This window comes from Pteropus medius, unplaced genomic scaffold, assembly GCF_902729225.1.
Source record: "Pteropus medius unplaced genomic scaffold, Ma_sr-lr_union100, whole genome shotgun sequence".
Classification (NCBI taxonomy): Eukaryota; Metazoa; Chordata; class Mammalia; order Chiroptera; family Pteropodidae; genus Pteropus; species Pteropus medius.
In genome coordinates this window covers 18,397,203-18,412,357 of record NW_024349801.1, presented here as the reverse complement: position 1 = coordinate 18,412,357, position 15,155 = coordinate 18,397,203, and the positions used below count along the sequence as shown (strand labels likewise).

Below are 15,155 nucleotides of genomic sequence, written 5' to 3'. Positions count from 1 at the left end.
AAAAATGTATGATATAACACCAACACAATCAAATTAAGTGTATATTCCTAAAATGACTAGCTGAAAAGAGGTACTAATTTGGATGTGTAATTTTTGGAATTCTTACTCCCCTCCAAGGTCACTGCTTGACAGTCATCTCATAAGATGGGTAAATCAAGCCAGAATTTTTGAAAACCATAACATACATTGGGAAATTAGTATTCTGTGATATTTATATATTCTTTAGAATTAGCAGAAATAACCACTAGATGCCAGTGTTGTTTTTTTAAAGTTAAAAAGCAGGATGAAGGGACAGTTCAAAAACAAAATCAATTTCATGTCATAACAAATCCTAGAACAGAAACTGTTGGATTATGTTAATAAAGAGCCAAGATCCTGTTTTCACTACACAGAAGTTTATTGTGAAAGTAAATTAAACATACAAACACACAGTATGGCTAATGGTGGCAAAAGCAATCTGGTAGCTTAAGGCAAGTTTTAATGGAGATGAATTTAGAAAAGATGATGCAATGATGTAATTTTGTTTAAATATAGATTATGGAAAAATATCAAATTGCATCAATAACTTAATAAAAGTAGTTTTCAAAGCCTGCATTATTGGAAAAAAAGGGCTCATGATCTTAATGCCAGCATTAAGACAGACGGAAGCAGCACAGTGCTAAATGACAGAAAAAAATTCAGTATTTACAGAAGGATGGCAACATGAACATCTGACATTTGATCTTAGTTACTGGTAGACTAAAATCCCTTAGCTAGAAGCAATAGAGAAAATGTACCATCATGTTATTTAAAAAAATATTTAAGTGCAGAAGTCAAAAACCAAGGAGCTCTGTGATAAAGTAACCTTAAAACACCACTGTAAGGACCACTTAAAAGGCGATTCCCTCAGGGGAAACTAGGGCACTGAGTGTGTAAACATGTGAGCTGCACAACACCAAATAACAACCAAATTCATTCATAGTACTTAGTTATACAAGATCAGCATGGTCTTTTATGATGCATTATTGTTTATAACAATTTAAACACACTCCTTACCATGCATGACTTCAAATATATAACAAACATTTTTAGTCTGAGATACAGGATATGTTTATGAATTATAAGACCTATATACAATGAAAGTCGCACCTCCCTTATCAATCAAGTATATATGTTTTAAATGCAATGACCTTATTCAGACTTCAGTTCACTTTCTGAATTGACCACGTCAGTTTTTCGAACTCTTTAAAATAATGCCATTCTATTATGATAAAATACATTTTTGCAAAAATTCAGAAATGTAGTAACATTTAATGAATGTGACCATGAAAAATATTGTAAGGAGGTGCCAAAGGATTTAGCACTTTTTTCCAGTTTTGTATTAAAAAAAAGTTGCATTCAATTTGACAGTGAGCCTATTTAAAAAATATTCTTATACTAATTCATCTCAAAAGGTTCTATTAATAGTCCTTTTGGAAAATACCATATATATAACCTGTGAATTTTTTCCCAGAATAATTAATGGAAGAAAATGTATCCTCTGCACCAATAAACATTTTCTAAGACTAATCTTCCATCACCCAGAATTGTTTTTACAAAAGCATGCATTATAAAATACACATAAAAGCAGCTATCTTAAACATGATTTTAATACAATATTACCTTTGTAGCTGATTCATCACTGTCTCCAGTTTAATATGCTGTTACATACATGAAGAAGCTCCAGTATCCCTTTTCTGATTGACTTAAAAAAAAAAATCCCTGAATAAAACAGAAGCCAGACTGTGACTTCTTTAGGCATTTCAGTAGAATATTATTTTCTATGGAGAACATCTCCAGACAAATTCATGATTACAGAACAGAATCGAAAACAGATCTGGGGCAGATTAGAGTTAATATCAATTAAAAATTTATATGTTTAAAAAAGAAAGAAAAGGAGCTGATCATCAACATTTAAAAGGATACTGCAACTTTAACAACTGTAAACTTTGTGTTAGAAGGCTGTGGCAGACAGCTCTATGCTACTAGGTTTTTAGCTTGTAAGTAACGCAAACGTATCAGCAGTTTTAAAATGCCATAGACAATAAAAACAAAAGGAAATGGAGGCAACAAAACAAAAAACCAAGAATGCCTAGCTAGAATGAAGCTGTATAACCAACACATCTAAAACTACCACAAAAAAAAAAAAAAAAAAGGCAACTGATTGATTAGGGGGAAAAAACCCTCTGATAAAAACATTTTAATTTCTTGTTTTTAAATGACATGAACTTTTAAATTAAAATGGAGGGAGAAAACAAGAGTTTTGTAAGTACATAGTTTTACCTCACTACAATAATGCCAACAAGTTAGCTTGAATAGAAAAAAAATTTAAATTATTACTGGCTACATGCATACAAAATTAGAAATGCAGGTATTATAATCATAGTGCAAAACCATGGCAGTTTATGATGTCCTGTCACTGCCTAAGGTTGAGAAATAGACTGTAGTACCTCCAGTTATCACAGTTTCTGGTCTTCCAATCAATTATTTTTGTCGACTAGAAACAATGTATATGTAAAGATTGGGGGGCACACCTGCTGTGTTACTAATTAACGAAGTTTGAGGTCATCACCACCACCTAAATTGGAACCAGGACTAGGGTCTTGTTGTCTTCTTGCCTGCAATGACAAAATCATAATTTGGGGTCAAAACATGTTTTGAAAATCAAAGTGCCAAATAAATAAAAGTTTGCAACTAAAATATTTTGCTAAAGTTTCCTTAAAAACCAAGAATAAAAATCTCATATTCAAAAGGGAATTACTGAAATATGCACTACATATAAAAGAACAAATCTACATTTACAGTTTTACTTATAAAATTTGATGTATTTATCAAAAATATATTCTCTAGCAGATTTTAACTATTTTTTATTAGCAGACTGAACATTGACTAAATTTTAGCACAGTCCTTTCAATTAACTAGTTAGGTTAAAGTTATGCTGCATGGTTAAAATGAAAGAGCTATGGAATACTTATGGATTGAAAAAGTAATTTATGTTCCATACAGATGCTAAACTTCGTATAAGGACAGATCAATTCTGCAAAATCAGTGATGATGATATGAGCAGCTGGTTTCAGTCAATGAAAGCTAGCAAGGGGGCTGGGCAATGAAGAAACACTGAGAAAAGTCAATCCTAATTATATATTTAGAAATCACTACAAACTTACCAATAATACTTTGTGAAAAGGATATTTCGGCTTTTGTCTTAAGATAAGGGTAATTTTCAAAATATTTTAATAATACAGGACGACTCCAAAGGAGTACAAAGAACAGTCATCAGCCGCTGGAGTTCTCCCTACTGGTCATGGCTGTGAAAAGGCTGCCATGTGTTGGTCTGTTTATATTTTTGGTAAAAGCATGGAGAGGAATAAAGTCACTTTGCTATTTATTTCTTTTGTTTCTATTTACATTGTGAAGAAGCAATGAGGAAGATGTAAAGAAGACATTGTAAAGAAGGGTCAAGAATAGGAAAAATAAAAGCGGAGGGGAAGTCTGACAGTATGAATGAGAGCAGAGAAGTAAGAAAAAGAGAGCTGGGAGACTGGGAGGAAATTTAATGCTAAAATGGAAGATGTATGGGCAGTCACATGAAGGAGACAAATACAGAAACAGATTTAGGTTCAGAGAAAGAGCTTCTACAGGACTGGAATTCAACAACTGGATGAGCTGCCCTGAGAAGCAGTGGCGGTTTTCTAATGGAGGAGGCTGGATGTTTTAGAAGGAATTCTTCTGTGGGTAGTAAGCCTGACTAGATGATGGCAAAGATACTCTGCACTTGATTATTCTAAAAGCATAAAGTCCATTATTTCTAGTTTCTTTCTCTCCAGTCAATCCACATGGCCCTTGATTCTCACTTATTAACAATTTTTCAGAACAGGGTTTTAATATAAAGCAGCCACCCACGAGCCTGTTGAGAACACTAATGTGTTTTTAATATTTATAAAATTAATCTAGATATTTTACCACAGACCTCTTAATATCAGTTGCTCGTTTCTTTCTTTTTTTTTTTAATGTATCATCACCTAGAAACAAGGCAAATCCAATTTCTAGAAGGCAATTATGACAGGAGTCCAAAATGAAGAGACAAAAGGTGGGTCATCAGGTACTGAAGTTTTCCCTAGTGGTCAGGGCTGTGCAGAAGTAGCCAAGGGCAGTGATAACCAAAGGAAAAAGAATAAAATTTCTTGGTTGATTTCCATCCTTTTATTATCTAGATCATCAAATTGCTGAACATTCTTCATGAGAAAATGCCCTAATTATTAAAAATAGCTACAATGTATTGAGTGTATACTATGTCCAGATACTGTGCTAGTAATCATTTTATGTTTGAAACTTGGCTAAAAGAATATAGAATTACAGAATTTTAGAGCAGCATAGTACTTCAGAGATCTGATTCAACTCTCATTTTGCAAATGATGAACCCAAGAAGGTTAAGTGATTCCTCTAAGGTTACATAGTTAGCTGGTGGCAGTCACAGACCTCTGGAAAAGATGAAACTTTAACTCACAATTAGCATTAATGTCAGCCTCTTAAGTCATTGCTATTTATCCTGATTGGTTAAGCTATAGGAGACACAGAGCAGAAATTTTAAGTCCTAATATGAAAAAAAGGAATGCACTTTCCCCAAACTCACTAAAAAAACCCAGGTCAGCAGACAATTGTAAACACCTGTAGCATAAGTAGGCTGCAAGAGCTGGCCTAACAGCTATGTCAAAAATATAGCTCTTATAAAGTATACAGCTTCAGGAATACTTAAATATAAATATATTTAACTGACAGAACAAAATAAAACCAATAGTAGAAATAATCTACATTTCTTGGCTTGGATGGGGATGGCTCTACCAACTTATCTGTGATCTTAGACAAGCTTCTTACCCTCTTTTAGCCTCAATTCCTCAAAATAGAGATACACCTTCTAAGAGCATTTAAGATTCAAGTGTAAAGCAAATATTGTAGTGTCTCCATCTATGTCATCATTTCTCACATGTGGTACATAATAAGCACTCATGGTGCTGTTATTACAACAAAGCTGTTCATCGCTTCTCAATTTATCTAAAAGAACTTCTCAAATGTTAAAATCTGCTTCCTATAGATAAGGGTAATTTTTACAAACAAAAACAAGACTAAAAAAATAAATTTTAATATTATGACAGGCAGCAAACCAAGACACTCTTTCTTAGTATGGGAGAAGACGGATCTACTAACCTCTTCCTCATTCATCCTTTTATAATTCTCATTTTTAGTCTGAGTTCATATTCCCAGTTCACTCTCATCTACTGCCTTTACCTAAAACATACCTCAGAAAGGCCTCGTATAGACAGAATCTTATGTTAATTTGTCCTTATACAAATATGAGTGTTGGTAAAGTGATCTGAAAACTGAAGTCTGTGGGGATTCAAAATAAATAAGGCTGGGATTTTTTTCTTGGACCACACAGAATTGAAGGCTCCAAAAACATACAAAACACAAATACAAAAGCCACATAAAGCCTTTTGCCTGTTTTTATTTCCAAATAGTTTCGACATAAAATTCTCCTACGACTGCTGAATTGTATTAAAACTGCCTAGAGTAGAATAAGTAATAATTATTTACCCATTCTCTGATATTAAAGGCAACAATTTATTTGCTCATGCTTTATAACTTAACCAAATGAAACCATTTCCTACACAACGATAGAGAAAACCTCCTTCAGTGCCCTGTCACCATGCAGCTGAATTAAGAGCCAGCAATGTTGTATTACAGTATTTGGTTAAGAGGGCAATCAAGATGGAAGCAGCCTCTAAATAAGAGAGTATATGAGCTTCTATCAAACAGATAGTTGGAGGTATCTTTCCAATTTATTTATGACCAGAGCACTCATTCTGTTCTTTATTAACCTCAATCTCCCTTTGCAAAAGCCCAAAAGCGGGCATTTGAATTATAGTTATAGAGATGTGTAACCTGAAGAGAACTACCATGGGTAACACGTCATCTTCAAATCGTGGAAGAATTCTCAGGTAGAAAAGGCTGGGCTACTTCTATGTGGCAAGAGACATCAAACGGGCAGTCATTTCATAGAAGCAATGTCTGTGATTACTTTTTCTTTTTTAAAGTCTACTTTTCATTAAAGTACAGATGAGTGCACAAATCATAAATATATAACTTGATGAGTTTTCACTAAGTGAACACACCCACGTAACTAGCACCCAGATCAAGAACATTAACAAAACTTGGAAACTTCTCCTTGTACCTTTCCCCAGTCACACTACTCAACCCCTCAGGTAGCTGCTATCTTGACCTCCAACAGAACCAAGAAAAGTTCAAAATCCTTCATTGTTGTTAACGAACAAACAAAATCAGGATCTAAAGTAGCTCAGCAAAATAATATTTGAAGTTAGGATACGCCTGCCTTTACTGCTATTCCAGATATGTTAATTTGTCCTTACACAAATATTAATGTTGGTAAAGTGTTTTGAAAATTGAAATCTATGGGAACTTAAATAAGGCGGGATTTTTTTCCTTTAAGCCAAGGTGTACAGAATGAGGGGGTGAAGAAACTAGCTTCCACTGGGTCCCAATTTAGGTGTGAGAAACTGAGCTAGGCAGCAACCCAGGAAGAAAGGTGTTATTAGCCCTGTTTTACAGATGAGGTTCAAGGGAATAAGCAACTTTCTCAATGTCACATGGCAACAAGTAGTAGAGCTAGGATTTGAACCAGGGCAATCTATTACAAACATCACACTCAGTCTTCCACATTAAAGGTACTCAAGTTACATGCTGCCAGGTACTGGGTTCCCAGAAAATACCCCAGGGACTTCCAGAGGGAGCCCAGAATAATCCCCGCACCTGCTTCACTCAGAGCAGTGTCCTTATATCTATTTTATATACTGGAGTTCTGTATAAAATTTCAAGTGAAGAAAAGATTTCACATTTTTTAAAATGCCTATATGCCAGAGGATATAGATAGTAAGTTCTAGAGGACTCTGTTTTTATCATTCTGTGCTAATAATAAAAAACAAATTTTATTTCTTTTCTAAATAGGTAATAGATGCACGATACAAAATTCAAAAGGTACAAAAGATAAACAGTGAAAAGTAATGACCTTCCCATGTGGCCCCCAGATACCTGATTCCCCTCTATGGTTTCCATTTCCAGTTTTTTATGTATCCTACTAGAATGACTATGAACATTCAAACAAATATGTGTATGTATTCCTTTTAAAGATATCCACAGGGTAAGATATTATACACAGAATTTTTACCTTTTGGCTATCAATTTATTATACACCATAGGTTTAACAGTATATGGAAGAGATTACTAAAGTACACAACGTGTCTTCATTTTACTATAGTTTTTCATTTGCCAGACAAATGATAATCTGCCATTACCTCTAAAAGGTAAAGAAAATATCACATTGCTAAAATACTCTTCTCCAGAAAAATCTAAAAAAGAAAATGCTAAATTCTACCATGAATGATGGACTGAAAAGTTTCTAAACTTTACCGATGGTGAAATAGAATTTTCTAACTGATTTCAGGTTAAAGGACACTGGTGAAAATCAAAAACCCTTGGGCTATTAACTACTTGGAGTTCTGCTTCTCACTGTCAGTAATCTCAACATTACACATATATTAAATGCTCATGAACACCACCATTACAGGTTTAGCATGACAGAGCCAGAGGCCTCAGAGGTTATCCAAACAGAGGCAGGACATCCCTAAACCTCTATGCTGCCAGGATTTCAAGCTTCCAAGGACCATCTACTGGGTTACTGCCATCCACTAGTTACCACTATTCCTTGGCCCTCATCTCTAGTCAGGCATCAGGACCACCCACTAAAATCATCATTCTGTTCTGCCTTGGCTTTTTCTTTTCCAGGCAAAATGGTTTCTAACCTCTCCTGGCAAATTTCATTTTTCAACTTAATCATTTTTATGGGTGATGTGGAAATTCATTTTCCAGTTCTAAGATGTATTTGTGGAGATCTTTTGGTTAGGAAACTGGTTTAAGTATTCACTCTTCCTTGCATTAACCAACTATTTGAAAGAGAGCAAGTCAATTAATTTTTCTAAGAGTCTCAGTTTCCTCAACTGTAATAAGAATGTGAAGCTGAATGTAAGAAAGCCATTTTTTAAATAAAATTGTGACTTTTCAAAAAACGAACACAAAAACAAAGGAAAAAATGTGTCCAAGTATATAAGGCCTCCTACAGATGTTTAAATTACAGGGGGGAAACATTTTTCTCCAATGTTCTTTTTTAGGAAAAAGGAGGTAAACTAAAGAAAATAAGCTGACATAAGGGATTTATGGATTTTTAAGGGAAGTAAAATATACATGTGCAAGTGTCAAAAGACATGAATACCCCCAACTCCTCTAAGTGACTACCAGTGCAAACTCTGGAGTCTGATTTCAGCCCAATTTTCTAGATGTCAGTTCTCTACAACTGATGTTTTAAATTACTGTCATAAGAGACTACAGGATCTTAAATCATTGATGAAAATCTATTTTTTCTATGCTCTAGGTCATAATGCAGGGAAAGTGCCCTGATACACTTTAGAGAACTAAAAGGATGTTCTTGTTAGCCAGATAATTCAATTAACTGGAACCATCACTGTGGTAGAGCTTTTAGTGCTAAAGACGTACTTCAGAGATTATTTACTGAAGGCATACACATACCAAGCACTGTACTAAGTGCTTTATAAGCATTTTCCCATTTAATTCTTGCAACAATTTCTATGAGAAAACGGGCTTGAGACTGGAAAGTGATGGAGTAGGACTCAATTAGGCCTGACTACAAAGCCCATGCTCTCAAATCAATGACATAAAACCAACTGAAAACTATCTACACAATAAATTCTGACACCTCCATCAACACACTGTATTTTTGTTCATATACAAATGTAAACACACATTGAAATGTTTTTCTTCAAGTAACATTAAAAGAACAATCGAACATTTTAGAAAAGGCAATTCTTAGTCTCAACTAATGGAGCATTTTATTTAAAGCAAAAGATATACAACTTTCTAAATAACTGTTTCATTAATTCTTAAATAGTTATTCTTCAAATATAGTGTACCTGAAGAACACTTTTTTATAAAATGATTCTTATATTCATTTAAAGTCATGTTATTAGCATGCTTCAGAAAGACTGACCAATCATGTTCTCTGACATGGAGAGATCTCTTACTCTTTTGCTCCTTTGCGTATACTGTTGCTTTTGCCCAGGTTTTCCCTAACTTGTCCAGCTGGCAAACTCATGATCTTCCCTCAAATCTCTGCAAATGTATTCTGTGAATCCCCAAGCAGAGGCAGATATAAGCACTCTATCCTCTACACTGCCACAGTTCTCCTTCTGAACCTCCATTATGTATTGCTGCTGCTAAAGCAGACTGCAATTATCTGTTTATACACCTATTTTCCCTCAAGACTGATAGTTGCTCAAGGATAGAAACCATACTTTTTTTCTTTTTTCTTTTTTAGGCCAGGCAACCAGTGGTTGATCTCACAGATTGCAAGAAACTTGTCATTTTGCAGTCCCTTATTTTTTATTTTTATGTCTACAGAACCTGGGCTTCCCAGGTGGTCTCTCATCCAAGTACTAACCAGGCCCGACCCTGCTTAACTTCCAAGACCAGACAGGAGAAACCATGTTTTCATCTGTATATTTCCTAGTCCCTAATGCAGGGGTTCATTGCTTAATACATTATCTAATTAATATAAACCAACAAATTATGAACATTTTAAATCTCCATCGAGATGTATTATTCTACTCTAACTAACCTACCTACAGGCTATCCTGTAACTCTAGTTTTCTGACAGGCAAGGTAGGAGCTGTTTTTTGATGATCTCCATATGACTAAACATGATGTAGAAAACACTGTAGTGGGTAATGTGGAAGTTAAAAAATGAGCGGCCCTGTCTTATTGGGGATCACAATAGAGTGGAGGACAACACATATTTATAATTGTTTCAACATACTGTTCAGTAAGAACAATAATAAAAATAAGAAGAGATCTGGAAACTACAAAGTAAAAGGGCTAATAATGATTAAGAAGACCAGAGAAGAGACTGACAGATAACATTAAGAAGGGCCTTGATGAATTGAGAGAAAGTACATTCTTGGCCAGGGAACAAGCAGCATGAGCAAAAAGGTTTGGTATGAAATAACAAATACATATTATACATTTTAAAACTTCTTACTATTACAGATACAAGCATTCTGAGAGAAAATGCTATGTAAGTTTAATCACAAGAACTGTAAAAGCTTCAAATAAAACAAACGTATCATATCTCCCGTCTCTTCCAGCTAATAAGTATGGGAACATTAGTTGCTATCAGCCGATTAAATCAATTCACTCAATGACAAAGGGAAATATTAATCATTGAAAGATAACTTTATTTCATACACTAACCACTGAGTAGGCTTGAGTTTTTTCACTTATTTAGAAGAACTGTAACATAATAGAAAAAACATATATGAAATAATATCAAAAATAGCGGCTGACAACTAGTCAGTGCCACACACTCTAAAAGTACTTTCACAAGAATAAATAATAACTCTGTTAGATAGTTATGATTATTAGCCCTATTTTATAGATGAGAAAATTCAACCAAAAAGGTGAAATAAGTTGTCCACTAAGTGGCAGAGCCAGAGTCAGATCTTGCAGTCTAGCTCTAGAGTCTGGGTGCCACACACACACACACACACACACACACACACACACACACACACACACTTTTGTGTTAATTTAAATAATAGTGTAAATAATAATGTACATAAAACTTTATGCATAGAAAAACCAAATTTTCTGTAATATATGGCACTGACTTAAAACATTTTCTAAAACATTTTTTTAAATGTGGTAAAATACACGTAACATAAAAATTACCATCTTAACCATTTTTAAGTGCATAATTTGGTAGGGTTAAACATTTGCATCGTTGTGAAACCAATCTCCAGAACTCTTTAATGCCTGGATATTATTCTATTTAGTTGATATACTAGAATTACATTTTAATTCCATTTCTTTTGATTATCAAAGATAAACATGGACTTTTTCCTCTATCTTCTTGTGTAAAGTGTTCATGTTGATAATTATGTACATAAAGTTGAAGTACATGACTGATATTAAGATTTGACAATATTCTTTTAAACAATCAGTTCTTATCTTGATTGTTTGTTTTGTTAAAGTATACTTTAGAGTTTGGATTTCAGAACAACTTGCAGACACTTAATTTTTATAACTGAAGTATGCTTAAAGCAGGGTATAATTTTATGTAGAAAAAATTAAACATCCATGTCAATTAAAAGTCATATTAAATCTAAACAGTGGGCAAGACAATAAACTTGACATGGGTAATAAAACCATAGAAAGACACAGAAAAGTGATTACTATAAAAAGCAAGGTAATGATTACTTTTGAGAAGAGTGAAAGGGTCATAAAATTCAATGCATACATGGAAGGGGGTGCTGGGGTAGCTGTCAAAGTTTTATTTTTTGACCTAAATGGTATTTATAAGGGTGTTAGCCTTATGATAATTAAGCTACATATTACTTTTATGTGGATTTCTATATTTGTTTTTTCCTTTACCATAAAAAGGTGTAAAGGAAATGAGTTTAAGCTAATTTTAGTCTTTAAGTAGTTTTTAAATATTAAACTTTATAGTAAGAGAATACACAAATGACTGAAAATTATATTGGAACAAAAACAAGACAAATATTCATATAAAAGTGGAAAATAACAATATTCCCCAAAAGTTTTAATATTGTTCTCAGAATATATGTTCTATGATAACATAAGTATTTTTTTTTTTTTACATATAATCTAAAAAATAATTATGAAAAAAGAGGTAAGATATTTGGATCAAGAGAAAATTTGAATTAAGAGAAAATACACCTTTTACTATATGATTTTTATAAGGACCAATAAATGAAGAACTCATGTACAACTTTAAAATTAAGACTAAGTTTCTTTATAGTGATTACATTTAATAAACACAGTCAATGAGTACAACTTTTTAAAAATAAAAGACAATATTAAACTTAAATTATTTAAAAACATTATGCACAAACATTACAAATAGAGCCTGAGAGTTTGGGGGAAAGTACTAACCAGTTACTGCCAGCAGCTGTGAAACTCTCACCTCCATTTCCTCCCGGTGAGACCTGTCTCTATCTTCAAATTCACGTGTCCTTCTCCGAACCTCTTCAAAGGCCTGTTGTGCTAATGCATCCTCCTGCTATCAGAGAATATAAAAAACAGATATTTAAATTTTGATTTATAATAAAAATTAAAACTTTGGGGTGTTTTATTTTTGGAAAGAAATAACAGCAGAATATTTCTCAAAACATCAAAACCATAAAAAAAATCCATGTCAGAACTACTTGAAAAAGAAATTTCAGTATTTTCATGTTTTATATCACACATATATAGTAATAGTATTCAATCATATTCTAACAACTGAAAATACTCTTCCATTTTCTTTCCTTACCTCATCCTATTCACCAAAATCAAATCTCGATCAAATCAATATTTATACCACAGAAGTACAAGAAAAAGATTTGGTATATACTTCAATAATTTGGGAGAAGACAGGCCAGGCTGTCTAATTATGACACTAAAGCCAGAAATATAAAAGAGAATATTAACAGAACTGATTATACAAAATTGGAAACTTCTAGACTACAAAAAGTAAAAAAGGGATATTATCAAGAAAAAAATATTTGTGACATATAGCAAATCCTAATCCTTTCTCAATTAATAAAAATCTGCACATGAAGGTATCTCAAACTCAGTGTGTCTAAAAAGGCACCACTCATTCATTTCTGCCAGCAAACTGAGCCACCTTTGGCTCTTCATTCTCCTGTCTCCACAGAGCCAATCAACTACCAAGTTCTATCCATATGACCTCCTAAATATTTTTGGAATCTTTAGTCTCCTTTTTATTCCTACAAACATTTTTCTAGTTCAGACTTGTAAGATCTCTTATGTAAACCACTGCAAAGGTCTCCTAAACAGTCTCTTCCTGCTTCCATCCTGTCGTCTTCCAATCTACCATATAGCCATCAGAGCATGCCTTCTAAAGCATGATCTGACCATATTTCCCTTCAATTTAAAAAGTTCCCTGTATACAGCACAGGATGTTCAACCTTTGCAGTCAAACACTTCTCAAAACTAGGATTTTTGACGGTATACTTGAAGAAACTAAAAGATCAAAAACAATACCAAAAAAGTCATAAATATTCACCTTCCTAGATTCATTGCAGCAAGGAGTGGCCAAATAATTCAGGTCTAGCCAATGAGATAGCAGCATAAGTCACCTAATGGGGCTTCTAAGAAAGTCATTTAAGATGCATTTCACCTTTTCTCCTTCCTAGGAACTGATGCAATGCCCAGAGATAGTGCAGCCAGCTTGCAAACATAGTTAACGAGGATGCAGTCACACACTGATCATAGCACAGTAGGAAGATGAAAAGACCTAGGGCTCTGATAATATAATTAAGTGCTATATCAGGCATGGATTGTGTATGACTGGATATTTTGTTCTGTGTGATAAATCCTTTCTGTTAGTAGAGTTGTTACTTAAAATTTCACTGACACAAAGTCTATAACTTAAAATTGAAAGGTGTGATCAAATTTCCATTCTTATGATGCATTTACTAGCTTTGTAAATGTCCCAGGGCAAGGTACTTCATTTATTTAAGCCTTAGTAAACTTGGCATAGCAGTAACACTTACTTCACAAGATAGTTGTAAAGATTAAAAAAGATAACATGTATAAAAAAGTACTTAAGCACAATACCTGACAGTATTCAATGCGTTAGCTATTATTTTACAAGCATTTATAAACATACAAAATTTATACATTTGACTAAACATTATCACACACACACACCTACTGTATTCTTAGAATGTTATTATATAAGCCAAAGGTATCTGCAAAAGAATGCTATTTTCAACTCTCAAGGGCTTTCTATTTAGTTAGGTATCAACTGGGATATATCTGCTGACAACAGGGTATCTGTGCATTCACTCATTCACTTATTCTACAAATATTTAGTGAGTCTTTATTACATCCAAGTCACTGTGCTAGATGTCATGGATACAATGAGAAGGAACAAATGGTTTTTTTCTTCACAATTTCTGGCCTACTGGGGCAGGTGGATAATGAACAAATAATTACAAAAATCAATATATAATTATCAACTGTGATTTAGTAGAGAAAAATTACATGATGAAATAAGAGCATATAATGTGAAATGTGATCTAATTCCCTAAGGAAATTATTAGCCACTAATGTGTATACTAGCAATGGTCATAGATTATTATTTCATTAAAAGAAAAAAGTATCATTACTAATTAATAGTTGTAGTAAAATAAGCCAAGAGATTTGGTAGCCCTCCACTTTCTAATTCCAGCTTCTGTCTTGGATTCTTCTAATGAGATGTGAAATGTATGTGTAGTAAATAGTCTGCACTTTAATAAAGGGTTAAATCTGAAAGACGAACGGCAATTACCAATGTTATCCTGATCATTTCCCACTGCAATCTTAAGTAACACCTCCCTTTCAAGGTCAGTATAAAGGGCACTTGCTGATTAAACTACACATTTACCCAATAAAGTATGCTCAAATGACCAGGGACAACTAACTCTACGAGTCTTCGATGGTAGTGGGAGAAGTTTTTAACATTCTGGTCCCTCCCAAATACTTGTTACATACTAGTCTGTTACTCCACGGTCTATACCACGATCTGCACAAAGTAGTCATCACAAAAGGTGGTAGGGTGTACGTGAAACCCATGTGGGAAATGAAGGCCAAGCAATGCTTTCAGAGCATATATAGAATTATTCTGACCATTCTTGCTGCAGTGATTGTCTTTATTGTATTATATAAATCTACAATTATGTTTTTTTACAGGTTAGTAATACTTACCTTTCTGCAGCAATGAATTTAAAAATGGAAGTCATGTTTAATGAAAAATTAAGAATCAAATTCATTCTTAGAATGTTGATGATGAACATGTAATTAGCACAAAATAATGACATTTAATATTTTCTGTGCAGACCAAAATGATATCACTGATCACATGAAAACCAAAAGAAATAAATCTGATGAAGTATCAACATATACTTCAAAGGCGACAATTTAACATGTGC

General features: G+C 33.6%; 1 protein-coding gene across 2 annotated transcripts in view; it reads right to left on the bottom strand.

Moving 5' to 3' along the window:
* Positions 1-375: 375 nt before the first annotated feature.
* CBFB (core-binding factor subunit beta) overlaps positions 376-15,155 on the bottom strand; it is a 49,083-nt gene continuing 34,303 nt past the window's right edge. Inside the window, exons 5-6 of one of the 2 annotated variants that reach the window (XM_039888903.1) lie at positions 12,112-12,238; positions 376-2,636 (exon numbers count right to left, since the gene is read on the bottom strand). In XM_039888903.1, the coding sequence (XP_039744837.1) occupies positions 2,614-2,636; positions 12,112-12,238 (150 nt within the window). In that variant the 3' untranslated portion in view covers positions 376-2,613. The remainder of the gene's footprint in view (positions 2,637-12,111; positions 12,239-15,155) is intronic. The other variant, XM_039888902.1, reaches the window with a different exon arrangement.